This window comes from Papilio machaon, chromosome 3 (assembly GCF_912999745.1).
Source record: "Papilio machaon chromosome 3, ilPapMach1.1, whole genome shotgun sequence".
Taxonomy (NCBI): domain Eukaryota; kingdom Metazoa; phylum Arthropoda; class Insecta; order Lepidoptera; family Papilionidae; genus Papilio; species Papilio machaon.
In genome coordinates, this window is record NC_059988.1 from 8,270,915 (window position 1) to 8,285,624 (window position 14,710).

The window sequence follows — 14,710 nt, forward strand, 5'->3', positions numbered from 1 at the left end:
GTCAATCAAACTGAACGTTGAATAATATTATTCGTAATTTTAGGACGCTGTTTAATCCAGTACAGGGTTGACACAACGACGAGAAGACGTACGGGGATTTTTCACTTGAAACGTAGCAATTGATTTCATGTAACTTACCTCGGTTTTCTAAGACTGAAATCTCTATATAAAACATATCGTCATCCCTATTACCATTGACATAATATAGATAACAATATATTTTAAACAGAGATTACGCTAACTTCAATACAGTAATATACTAAAAGACAAATGTGCACAATCTCTATATGGTGCTTAGAATGTCGATGTGAATAGTATCGCCGTATTAGCCATTCATATTAATTACTGCGACTCTGTAATGAGTTGTCAAGTTCTCTATGACCATGCGTTACATAAGTCACTATTTAATCACGAGATTCAATGTTTTTGTATAACATAAACTACAAAATAGATATCAGAATTTGTATAATTAATTTTGTATATTATAATTAATATACAAAATACATTTGATATCTCCCTTTTCCAGAGAAATTGAGATGAGACACGACAATATATTTTTGAATGAATAGTCAGCAGTGGAAATTTATAGTTACTTGTTCTATTACTAAAGCAACTAGCTTTTATTAAATTCAAAATGTGTCAATAGTTAATTAAATATACTCGATAATTGCGATTAATTAAAACCTATTATTACATTTCGTATAATTAAGTTAACTATTTTTTAATTCATAATTAAAAATAATAGATTGCTGTATTAAAAATTGTATTACTAAAATCTTAGACACTTAATCCTATCATTCATCCTATACAAAGCAACAAACATCACTTTTCCCACATCATCTGTGGTCCATTTTCCGCATTCATTTAATTCTAGTCATTACGAAGTTATCTAGCAATCTGGGAAGTGGATGCTACACATTTTATCTTCTTCACATTCTTTCTTCATGTCTTTTTTACATTATATCATTACAGTAGGATTGCAGCGCTGGCTTGGCATTTAATGTTTAGGCACTGGCGCCAGTTAGTGTTCATAAAGCTGATTTTGAGCTCTGTATCCCATCATAGTGGCATAATGTAAACCAGACATCATTCTACAGAATCGTCGATAAAAAATGCTATTAAGTTTGGTTTTGATCATAACATCATAAATAAACATCCATCAGAAGAGAATTGTCAGCTAAAAAGAGGTAAGGTTCCAAATGACTTGGCTTCCAAAACGCACCCTTTTGAGATCTGTAATTGAAATTCCGCACGCTACTTACTCTGATAAAGGCGGCACCAGCGACCGCGCCGACCGACTGCGCGACTACGTACAGCAGAGCCTTGAGCAGCTTGATGTCACCCGACACGAACAGTCCGCACGTCACCGCCGGGTTGATGTGCCCGCCCGACACGTGCCCGATCGCCTGCGGAACAAAGAAATGAGAGAAATTATTAACTGGGAGAAACACTGTATCTAAATGTACAGTGCATGTACATTTTATAAGACATTATCGCTTTAAACACTACAGAGTGAATATTAACTAATTTAGTAAATTATCACTAGATTAAAGTCTATTAGTCTGTACTTTAAGAATTTATATTTTGATTATACTTTGGTGTAATAATATTCTTTGGTTAAATACAAACGAATGCTTCGTATTCAATAATTATTTAACTAAAACAAATGTGTTGTTTACTAATATAGATCATTGTCTTGTAGGTAACCTTTAGTACTATTAACGAAGACCTTTTCGCCCGCTGTGCGACACGACGGCGTGCGCTTCAACACTGATACACATCTAAACATCGCAGTATAAATCTTACCTAGACGCATACTTTGGTACCTATTATTGCTATATTAATTTGAATTTATAAACAAACTAGGTATCGCCCGCAACTTCGTCCGCGCGGAATTTAAAAAAAAACTGAATTTGTGTACTATGTTTACATCTTACATACTATATTTTACATCTTTGCCAAATTTCAGCGATATCCATGCAGCCGCTCTGGAGATATTTTCTAACAAACCTCCATCCATCTATCCATTCGTCCAAACATTCGCATTTATAATATAGTAAGAAGTAAGAATCATCGTTCCTTGTGTGTCCTGCAAAAGATTGGAACAAGTTGCCGGCGTCAGTTTTTCGATCCAAGTACGACGTGGGGGCCTTCAAGAGTAGAGTGAAATACAAAGCTAACGCGTACCATCTTTAGACCACATCATCACTTCATCAGTTAGGATCGTGGTCAAGTCCTAGCTTATTCAATGTAAAAAAAAGATGAAATATAATTAAACATAAAACGTTTCATCGGATTGTTGTTTAAAAGCTCTAAGTACAACCATTATTCGATCGATATTAAATATTAGTGATTACGATGCTAAAGGGAATTAAGATGGTCTCACTGAAGCGACCTCTGATGCAATTATATCATGTTTAAATCTATGTCGTAGTTCAAATACATTACGCAAACAATTTAAATGTAAGCTTTTGAATATTAAATGCACGCATTAAAATAATAAATGAGTGCATCCGTGTTTATAGTTTAATGAGGTCAATCTAAATCGACTTGTAACAGACCGAAGCTGTTTATTAGTAGTAATTCGAAGCTTTTATTCGAAAATAACTAAATAAACACATACTTAATTAAATCTCCCTATTGACTAGAATTTATTTCATTAGCTCTTTTTCAATTAGTGGAAAGTCATGCTTTATCATAGAATAACACTATGAAAGATACTGGCAACATATAAATATGTAAGGTTTACACATAAATCTTACTAATATTATAAATGCGAAGGATGGATGGATGGATGGATGTTAATTACAAGGTATAACGACGTAGGTAAACGGTAGGTAGGTAGAACGGTTGCATAGATCTCGATGGAATTTGGTATAGATGTAGAACACAGTCTAGAAACACACGTAGGCTACTAATTTAGCTTCTTAAATTCCGCGCGGACGGAGTCACGTCCGACAGCTAGTCAAATGATAAATTTTCGCAATCTCACCAAAGGCCACACTAATTTCTAAATGCTAAAACACCATTGCCACATGACAGTTCAATGTTTATTGTTATTAATTAACATATATCAATCTATTTGTAATCTTGATAGACGTTTCCGATTCCCATTTCGCGAGCTATTAAAAATAAACAGCCTGTCACTTTATAAAGTCTAACAACTTCTTCAAATTCTGTGCTCGCTAATTGATGTTATTCAATTCGTTAGCAAGATGTTTGCAAAGTTTATAAACGAGATAAACTTTTAAAAGTTTTGTAACATATGTATTTAATAATATTCTATTTACATATGACCGAATTATAAATTGAATATAACGTGCGGTAAATATTTGGTAAAATTTGTTGAGACATTTATTGAGATCCCGCGCAGTTTCACCTGAGGATGGCCACCGAGGGGGTCTCAGTGTTTAGAAATTTCGCATAACCCTTTTTTTCCCCCGAAAAAGCATGGCATCTTTTAAGAATATCCCCTTATACCGATACTAAAGGAAAACATTGACACCTAATTTTCGTAATCTAAGGCCATGTATGGATGTAGAATAGGTCATCAGAGATGTACTAAAACTTAGATAATAAGTATCGAAATACCATTTTGTGCGCTCCACATCACACGATATAATTTTAATCTGTGTTATTGCACTTTGAAAGCCGCATGTGCAAGAATTTGGCCGCAATGTTGTGTCTAACACACGTTCACATGTTGAACATAAGACAACATGCGTGAGCTAAACACGCCTTGCGCCTTGCGCCCTGCGCCCTGCGGCCACCGTCAAGGGCGCCTACAATCCCTGCTAGAGCACGTCGGTGCATTTGACAAGCGGAGCGGATTTACACTTCTTAGATTTTTAGTTTTAAAATTAGTTAAGCAGACCATAGTAGTGAAATAAAGTTAAATAGGTACAAAGTTTAACAAAATAATTTAGTTTTTAACGAAAAGATCTAATTTTCAAATATAGTTACGGTTTTGTTATAGACAATAAGAGTTGAAGTAACATAATAATAGGGAACGGAAAAAATTGCTATAATCAATACATAGTATAAAACAAAGTCGCTTTCGCTGTATGTCCGTATGTATGCTTAGATCTTTAAAACTACGCAACGGATTTTGACGCGGTTTTTTTTAATAGATAGAGTGATTCTTAAGGAAGGTTTGTATGTATAATAAATGCATAATATAGTAGAGAAACACTGAAAAATTTAAAGTTTTCTAATGTGATGTCGTAAATAAGCACGTTTTTTTGCGCTTATATTGCAAACGCTGGCTGAACCCTACGAGATAGACCAAAATAATGTACTACAGTATTGTTCACCTTAAAAAGTTCAACAAAAAAGTCCGCGATGGTATATGTCTATCTCTTAGGGATAACCCAGCATAACCATTTTTATTCTTTTACGAAGTGATTTTAAACAATACAGCATTAATCCTTATCCATTTAAGTACCTTAAATAAATTGTGCATTTATTCTGTAGTAGGTATATTTTGCATTGCACCCGTGCGAAGCCGGGGCGGGTCGCTAGTGGAAAATATTAGGAAGAGCGTTTGTTTATCTTTTAACTTCTACATATTGTTAAAAAAATCTTATGTAGGTATATTCGCTGTTTGTTTATCACTTGTACCACATTATGGCAACACATCGTATCTACGTGTCATATGTGTAAGGTGCGACCCGGACCGGGTTTAATTCGTACCAAGTTAATATTTTACAGAACACCTAAATCAAACAGCTATAATCATTTTGTCGCTTCTAACGTTGTAACTAAGTACCCTAATGAATTCCAAACAAATATTTATATGACTATAAAGACTTTAATATTTTTAGAACTGTAATATTACAAACGGTTATGTATTTATATATATTTTTCCCTAAGTAGATGCATTAAGACATTTTACATTTATTTCTACTTATCGGTAAAAATACAGTATGTTTCAGAGAAATACATTAAAAGCTAAGGGCAAATTAGTCATTACTTGGAAAAATAACTTTATGGACGTCAAATCTATCTTGTGTGACTAAGACAAATGTACGTGTGGTAAGATATCACAGCGTGTAAGGTGAACGATTAATTGACCCGTCAACAATAATTAGGAGTCCATTATCATATCATTTAATGCAATTGTTCTCGTTAAAACACAATAACTTGCTACGGCAATTTCACGGACCTTAAGATTTATTATATTGTTTAAAAATCGGACCACCAGGGGCTGAGTTTCGAATTGATAACCTCCTTCTTTTTGAAGTCGGCTTGAATACACGTTATTTATCTTTAAGCTTTTAAATAAACTAAAATGATAAAGCTGTTGTTTATCCTTTTTTATAACAGCAACACTTTCTTTTAGTACTTTTCTATCAAAGGGCTGCTTAGCATTTAGATTCGAGTGCTTTAGTTTAATTACAATGGAAACATTTATTAATGCTTGTTTAAAATGTATTTAAATTTTGCTTAACAGTGTACTTTATGTGGCTATAAAATTACACGATGAAATAAAGTTATTTATTGACCGAGTGTCAGTAAATTACAAGTAAATTAAGTTAATTTAAGCAAAATTGAACACCTGGTACTTCATAGCTTTGAATCAAAAATTTTTAGAAGTAACATAAAAAAAACACTTTTTTTGTTGAAAATAACAAGGTTATATCTCATTTATTTTTGTTTTCCACAACTTTTGTACAATACAAAGTCAATTTCCAAAATATTAATCCAATATATACAGATGATATTTCTTTTAGTAAAATTAAGATGTCATAAAAACGTATAAATCTTAACACGTACTCTCATTATATATCATTTATCTATGATATCTTGTACATAACTATATCTTCGCAGCGCAGCGACTTAACTAAATCTTAATAATGAATAGGATTTGATTATATTGGTGATGCGACCATTTTCATAGAGTCGTAGAATTGCCGGTGTACACTCACGAATGTTAAACACATTGCTCAGTATTTATTACACATAATGAATATAAATTTTAGTTAATGACATAAAGAGCATTGGATCTCTCGACGAAAATGCCTACACAATGCTTAAATCAAGATTTAAATATCAAATTGGTTAAATCTAGTGATTCGTTACTATGATTTACTGGGAGAAGATCTAGATAAATTGCATTTATTGTTGTTAGAATTTATAACATATTAGCTGTCGCCCGCGACTTCGTCTGCGCGGCATTAATAAAAAACATAACGAAATTAAAAAAAAGTATGCCCTATAGTACCCGGGGATAATGTAGGTTTCCAACAGTGAAAGAATTTTTCAAATCGGTTCTGTAGTTTCGGAGTCTATTCAATGCAAATAAACAAACAAACAAATCTTTTCAATATTCCCACCTATATATATATTTATAAAACAAACTTCTTCAGGTATATCAATCTTATCATATTCTGTGAATTCATTCGTATATATTAATTCATATTAATTTGAACTGTCAACGATGTTAGATTATTTTGTTAAAAGATGTAGACAATAAAATAAGTCGATCACTAAATTATACAACACTTTTGAAAGCTCATAAAACCGCAAGCATGCTGTGAGAATGGCTCGAGAATTACTCTGTCACTAGCGAGAGGGCACTCCACTGAGTTAACATAGAATACTGATAAATTCTCTCCCATATGCCACGCAGCCACGCGCGCCACATTGTCGCTGCCTGATTTAAATGTAGTTCGTGCGAGAACTTTAACAGCGTAATAAATTAGGCGGCAAATGACTCGAGAGCTTTTCACGTAGGGTGCAAGATAAGCGCTAAAAGCGGTAAATTTTGGTTCCAAAGAAATGTTGTCTCCTCCTTTATTGAGACGTAATGTACAAAGTCACAACGATACAAAAATTAATTTGTATAAAAGTAATGATATGTAAAACTTACAAATAAAAACCGGTTACAAGCAATTTTCTTTCCATCGTTTGTATTATTTAAAATATCTTATCTCTATATTGGGAATACTTCTAATAGAGCAACTTTTAAGCTTCCTTATTTATCGTCTTTCTACGAAATCTATTTCGTAATACGAACCGTACCGTTTTTGTAACGACAAATTCTAACGCAATAAACGGGAGTCATTTAAATGTCATAAAAATTTACTACTTTCTATTCTAACGCTTACCACTATTGACTTAGATATCAATTTACCTTAAGAGGACATTGTAACGGTACGCATGCATTGCTGCGTATCAATCCGATGCGTTTTAACGTGTTTAAATAAACCGGTACATGTAAATGTACTTTATAGCGTCGGTCGTAACTACAGCAAGCTAAGGTAGTTTTTATCGATAAGATAAGAAAATCGTAGAAAGTTGGTGTGTAACAAATTACTTACCGTGGGTTTCTGAGACGAAAATCTCCGTTTAAAACATATTGCAATCTCTGTGTTCTCAAAGATAACGATAATTATGACGATATGTTTTACACAGAGATTTAAGACTCAGAAATCCACCATTACAGACTGTAGTAAAATAAGTTTAAAATATTAAAAAAAAAAAGTATACCATGTCTTTTTCTTATTAAACTATTATATTTTATGCCAGTAAGTTGAAAGCAAACTTTCGATTATTCGATATTTAATATCACTCAGACCTCGTAGCCTCTTCCATACAGCATCAATCATAATCTTATTACAACTGTCAAAATATTATTTTCTCATAGTTTTAATAGTTAGGAACATTTCAATTATACTCTTGCGAAATATAAACGTTTAAAAATTCGTACGTGGTTAGATCGATATCTTAACATTACTTGTTATGTTGGAATTAAAACATGAAAAGGTGAATTGATGTTATTGATGAACATGTTAATTTCATTGTACAAGAAGCCTCACGTAGAAAATATAAAAGGTTAATCTTTACTAGTAAAATATATAATAAAAGGCAAAACATGACCCGAATCAGCCACATTAATACATATACCGTAAGTTAAGACAGCCGTCACCCCGGGTAAAGGAATGTTTTTATCGCAGCTTCTTCACAGATAATAAAAGGGATGAAAATATTTTTTTAACTAGCTTTTACCCGCGACTCCGTCCGCGCGGAATAAAAAATAGAAAACGGGGTAAAAATTATCCTATGTCCATTTCCTAGTTCTAAGCTACCTGCCCACCAATTTTCAGTCAAATCGATTCAACCGTTCTTGAGTTATAAATAGTGTAACTAACACGACTTTCTTTTATATATATAGATGCGAATCTTTTGCCAATGTAAACCTACGGTTACATTTGTACAAGTAACGTTATCACTATTTATCATCAATAAATATTTACGTGTCGATTATTTAGATATTCTACGTAACGCATTCAATTGATATCCTGACGATGTTCTCATCACGCTCTGACTATTAAATAGCAGTGATTGAAAACAAACAGAGCGGACGCATAAACAAAAGCGATCAATCACAGTACAACAATCGAGACCACCGCATAGCTTAGACGATTTCAATATCGTTTATATTATTGTACGACTGTTTAGGCTAAAAAAAAACAATTGCAAAAATTTTATTTACCGTGTACCTAAAAAATGTACGGAGTTAAGTTTGCCAGTCAAACTTACTGCAATGTTAGAAACTTTTACTAATTATTTACTTTCGTTACTTTTAATTTTTGGAACGAAGTTCCTTATCCCGCGTTGTGAGAAGACGGAAAAAATTCTTACGAAAAGTTGTCACGACACTTTTTGCTATAGTAAGAATGTTAACGACGAATGAGCGCTACTTCACCATGGCAACGACGTGACAATATATAACGAAAATTCATAGAAATAAAATGTACTTCTTGTGAAGACTTAAGTTTTTTATTCATAGAATAAACATTGGTTCCTTCACTAATTATTCGAAAGGAACTTCGTTCCATCCGGGTGTCCCTTGACACCTCTCAAGTTTTTTTTCATTGTATTTTTCTTTCTCTTTTTTACTGTAATGATATAATATAAGGTCTAAAATTATGCATCGATTAAAATTCACCTGTGTCTTGGCAGTCGCGACGAAAGTATGAAAGCAAAAATAAACCTGTTTCGCGACTCGTCCGACATAGAGAAAGTGTAACAATCTCTTATTACTTTCACTATAATAAAGTTTTACTATGTTTAGTTTAGCCCAGCGGTCAAAGTGCCAAAGTTTTACCCTGAGGGTATAAGGATGGATTTACAATACATGGATGTAGTGTCAAAAAATTTCATCGAAAATTATCCTAAAATAAGGTGAAAAGAAATTAATGTTACGTTCAATTTATAATTAAAAAAAAATGATATTCTATTTTTAAATTCAGGTACTTACCTATTTGGGTACAGATCAGACCTTTATATTTAATTAAATATTATACATATTTTGATACATTCAAAGTATAAAGGTAACGATTTAGGGGTCACGATCTTAGGATAGGAAGAGTTCCGTTCAGACAGTACAGACCGGTTGTATGTAGGCCAAGTGCACACTGAGCGGCCCGCGGCTGTCGCGCGCTTACATCATGTACACTCACCTTTATAAGTCGTTATATTAAAGTTTAAATTAATATTTTGATTGTAATTCAATATTTCTTTATAGCGAGTTTAATGAATGGATTGCTTTTACTTTGTAAATTTTTAAGCGCAGAGCAATAACCTTTAAAACATTACATTAACGTGTCATATGTAAATCTAAATATTGTATTTATTAATTTAATAATGACACAAATTATGTTATAATAATAATAATAGTAGACATAAAATAACATTTCTTTTTGTGTATTAGAAGTAGGCAAAACATATATCAGTTTCACTTTACAAATTATTTAACGATCCAAGCTGTGACTTTTTAAATTTCATTTATTTACAAAGAAGTTATTTCGAATATTGTTAAATATTATTCAAACATAAGTATGTGGAGCCTAATAACATAGTCAAGTCTAATCATAACCAGTCACAATGAAGAATGAAATAGCTTATCAAATGCTTATATGAAACAAGATTTGAACTTAAATTTTGCAATCTATATTCCCGCCCATTGTCAATTACAGCCGGCGGCGGTTCATTGAGCCGGTTATTAATGCATATAAATAAGATTTGTTAATTCAAATACAGTGGCAACAAGGCTGAGCGTTCATCGCATGACCTGAAAACTTTGATTTACTTTTAAAGTTTACGGAAATGTTGAACTAATTTAAATCTTAATTACCCGTCTGAATCATATAAACCTTGATAAGTTAATTAATTGGTGATTATTCTTTTCTATTTACTTAAAACAAGTCAACGCATGCTTATCATAAACCTAAACTTTAGTTTCTGAGACAAAAATCACTGTAAGATTACATATCGTCATCCCTCTCTTTATCTAAGACTAAATAGAGATAACAATATGATTTATACAGGGATTTTGGTCTTTGAAATCAACGATAAGTTTTTAATATTCTTTTAAGAAAGATACAAAAGAATTTATAGCAGTAGTTACAATCTTTCTTTTCTTAATTTAAATTTATAACTTTTGATAGATCCATTTACTCATGTAAAGGTAAAGATGAGATCATGTTGCAATTTATTATATATTATTAAACTGCTGATTTTAATTTGTCTATTTTACGATGTATTTTAATGTACCTATATAAATATTATAATTGAAAGTCAGGGTTGTCACCTTGAAAGATCTCGTCGTGTAACAGTCTGACAATGAGTAACAAGTACAAATTAGCTATAGACAGACAACCATGATAATTGTCGTCACAGTGTACATTCGTAATACATATTATATTTCTTCAATTTCTTTAAGGAAACTTTGAAATTTCAATATTATATTATTTCTGAAGAGAAATGATGTATATATGTTATTACTAAGTATAATGTTTTCATATCAAAATCTAAACTAGCTTTTACCCGCGACTCCGTCCGCGCGGAATAAAAAATAGAAAACGGGGTAAAAATTATCCTATGTTCGTTTCCTGGTTCTAAGCTACCTGCCCACCAATTTTTAGTCAAATCGATTCAGCCGTTCTTGAGTTATAAATAGTGTAACTAACACGACTTTCTTTTATATATTATATATATATTTATTTTTCGCACGTATTAATCTGGGCATATCAAGGCTGATGATGATGATGATTGTGACATATTAATCCTTATATCAATTACTAGAGTTCGCCCGCGATTTTGTCAGCGCAGAAAAAAGTAGCCGATTATAGCCCAAACACATACCTTTCCGGCAAACACTGGCCAGCCGTGTCTGATACCTAGTAAAAACGTGGATTTCCGGACAGACATACATAAAAAAAAGATTTTCGTTATAAGTAAACACACTATGTTCACGAAATGTGATTTTATATTCGATATAGACACTTTATCAATAGGTGTGCTGTAATTCAAATTTTTTATACGCCAACTGATTATATGCAGTTGCAATATGTATCATTGTAATTCTAAGATACATACGGCTATAAAAATTGCTATCAACCTATTAAATGTATCAAGCTACATCCTTATTAATAGATGCACACGATCGGCACTGTTCACAATATTCAATAGTGAAAGTGGTTCACAAATTGCTGTTTAAAACAATCTTACTTCTTTTAGGATATTCTCACTTTTACTATAATGATTTCTGTGCAAATACACTAAATAAATTGTAAACTAAAGAAATCTTTAGTCTACAATTTATTTGGATTTACAGTGGACTTCTGAGACCAAAATCTCCATTTAAAACATACATTTTAAAACATCTAGGTATGTTTTATACAGAGATTTTCGTCTGAGAAACCAACGGTTAGTGAGAAGCAATAACCGTGACTAAGTGTTATTTCAAAGTGTAAGAATGATCACAATTGTGCCAACGACTGAATGAAACTGCAAACACGGAATTAATACCTTACATAATTGCTATAACGTGTTATGTATAGAAATTATTATAAAACGAATAGTTACGTGCACGTAAGCAACGGAATCACATCGAAATCTAAGCGAGTTAATTTTAACAAGTGCAGATTCTTTTTAATTAATTGAAATTCGATTAGGTTGCACAGTTTTTTTATATTTAAAAGAAGAAAGAATTTGAAGAAATTACTATATGACGATAATAGATTAGCCTCTAGTCGAGTTTCTGTCGCTCCCGTACCATAATATGTACCTTTAATTCCTATGATCTATCTTTGATTCTTACAATTCTAATATGTCAAACAAGCGTTGATATTAAGGTTTATAATAAAATCACTAAGTTCTCAGGTTTTTCCCATGCTTTTTTTATGTGAAAAACTGCGAAAATTTTAATTTTATTCAAATTTCACTTAAACACATTGTTATAAAATGTGATGTGAATTTAAATACAGAATAGCAATTACAAAAACCTCACTGTGTAACGTAGATTCAACAACAAATAAGAATATATAGCTGTATACAAAGAACTAGCTGTCACCCGCAACTGCGTCCACACGGAATTTAAAAAAAAACTTAATTAGTAGTCTATGTGTTCTTCCAGATTGTGTTTTACATCTATACTAAATGTCATCGAGATCTATGCCCTTCTGGAGATACCTTGTAACAAAGATCCATCCATCCATCCATCCATCGATCTAAACGTTCGTATTTATAATATTAGTGAGAAGTTATTTTGGTAAATCAACATTAATTAATGTTTTGTTTTAAATATAATTTTTATTACGTAAGACTTTAAAAGAAAGGTTGTCGTATGAAGTGTATTTTAGGATGAAGTGTAGTTTAGGATACTGTCATAGTGATTCACTTGACATCTTCATAGGTGCTCAAGTTCAAAGACTCCCTCTTAAGCATCGGCTTTGGCTATTGCTTACGCAATTGTGTAATAAAGCTTAAAGCTCTGCTGTGTGCACTATGCGACTAAAACCGGTTCGTAGTTGAGAGACAGCAGTCGTGTGTTGTGTCAAAAGAGTGCGTGTGCACAGCATGGCGGCTGCAAGCCCTTGACTTGACAAATCGCTCAATAACTCACTACACGCGGATTTTGTTTATTATACCGTTATCTGTACGCCTTCAGAGAAATTTATGTTTCAATTAAAATTTAAATACAACTTTATTTAATTTGCTGTCGACCAGCGGTAAACATTACTCATTTTAAATAGTAATAAAACTATATCTTACTAATATTATAAATGCGAAAGTTTACATGGATGGATGTGTAGATGGATCTATGTTTGTTAGAAGGTATCTCCGGAATGGTTCAACGGATCCTTATGAAATTTGGCACAGATCTAGAACATAGCCTGGAAAAGCACATACTTATTATTTTATTTATAATTCCGGGCGACAGCTCGTTGTACAATAAATTACACGTTTATATTCTAAAATGACAATTGTCCACACTCTAAGTTCTACACTTCCTATTTTACAGTGCTTAGACGCTATTACTTGATATTACTGACAGAACATAGTGTAATTTAGTTATTAATAATTACTAGGAAAGTGTAATCCATATGAGAGAATTGGATATACCTACTTTTGCCTGATCATACTGTTTAAATGTGTATTTAACAATATTTGCAAGAGTTTGTATGGTTGATAACACAGCGCCTTACGATAAAAAGAAACATAAGAATGCTATATCTACGCCTGTGTCATTTCAGTATAATTATCTACAAGAAGGTCAATTATTACCAACATTAAACCAAATCTCGGTACGCATGTATTCTCAAGGAATGTTTTTGAAATATTACAATGGGAGGAAAAATCACTTAAAACATTGTTGATATAAAGTTGTAGCAATACGTTACCATAGTTTATAAATCAATAGATACTGTTAGACAAACATTTTGCATTATTATTACTTAATATTTATACTAAGCTTCTATGTATCTTTTAAAGTATTTTTCATCAATGTTATAAAAGCATTCTGGAAATGAGTTCTGGAAACTTCGATATTATAGTCTAAGATCTCCTGGCCGTCAGACGTTATTTTAGAAAAACTCAGGAGACTGATTTGAATAAATAATAATTTCGAATAGTTTATACAGGGTTTTATAATTCAAAAGCAGAGGTTATTATACCCGATCAGCGTTGCTCAGCAACAGCTGGCTACAAATAGCAAACATGTTATCATACAAGCTTGAAATCAAGCTCCATATGAAATTACTTGCGGTAATTAAGTGTTATGAAATCAGAGCTGTACATTTTTAATCTTTGCCAGTTTTTGAAGGTGCACTTTGCGAAATTCTTGAAAAATGTCACGGCCGGCGTATCAAAGAGTTTCGGTCAGCTCAAAAGGGCATTTTCTTTAACAACGACAGCGTGATTTAAAACGACTTACTGTCGCGAGTAGGAGCGCGCGATTTGAGTAATAAACAATGAATTTACTGCCAGAAAATTTACATTTCGTATCAAATTAACACTCCCTTATCTTCGAATATCTTGCTAATTATCTCATTTAAACAACAGCAGTAACTTGACAGAATATAACTTATTTATAAATTGTGAAACTAGTGACAATAAAATGTTGTTTCTTAATTATTTAAAAGCTAGCTGTTGCCCTCGACTCCGTCCGCGTGGAATAAAAAAACTTAATTAGTAACCTATGTGTTTTTCTAGAATATATTCTACATCTATGGCAAATTTTATCGAGATCCGTTGAGCCGTTCTAACAAACATCTATTCATCCATCCAAACATTCTCATCTATCTTATATATATAAAAGAAAGTCGTGTTAGTTACACTATTTACAACTCAAGAACGGCTGAATCGATATGACTGAAAATTGGTGGGCAGGTAGCTTAGAACCAGGAAACGGACATAGGAT

At 32.4% G+C, this 14,710-nt stretch overlaps 1 protein-coding gene across 3 annotated transcripts in view; it reads right to left on the minus strand.

Moving 5' to 3' along the window:
- LOC106719716 (aquaporin AQPAe.a) overlaps positions 1 to 14,710 on the minus strand; it is a 53,341-nt gene that overhangs the window by 9,894 nt on the left and 28,737 nt on the right. For all 3 annotated transcript variants that reach the window (XM_014514151.2, XM_014514153.2, XM_014514152.2), the window contains one exon: positions 1,263 to 1,406. In XM_014514151.2, the coding sequence (XP_014369637.2) occupies positions 1,263 to 1,406 (144 nt within the window). The remainder of the gene's footprint in view (positions 1 to 1,262; positions 1,407 to 14,710) is intronic.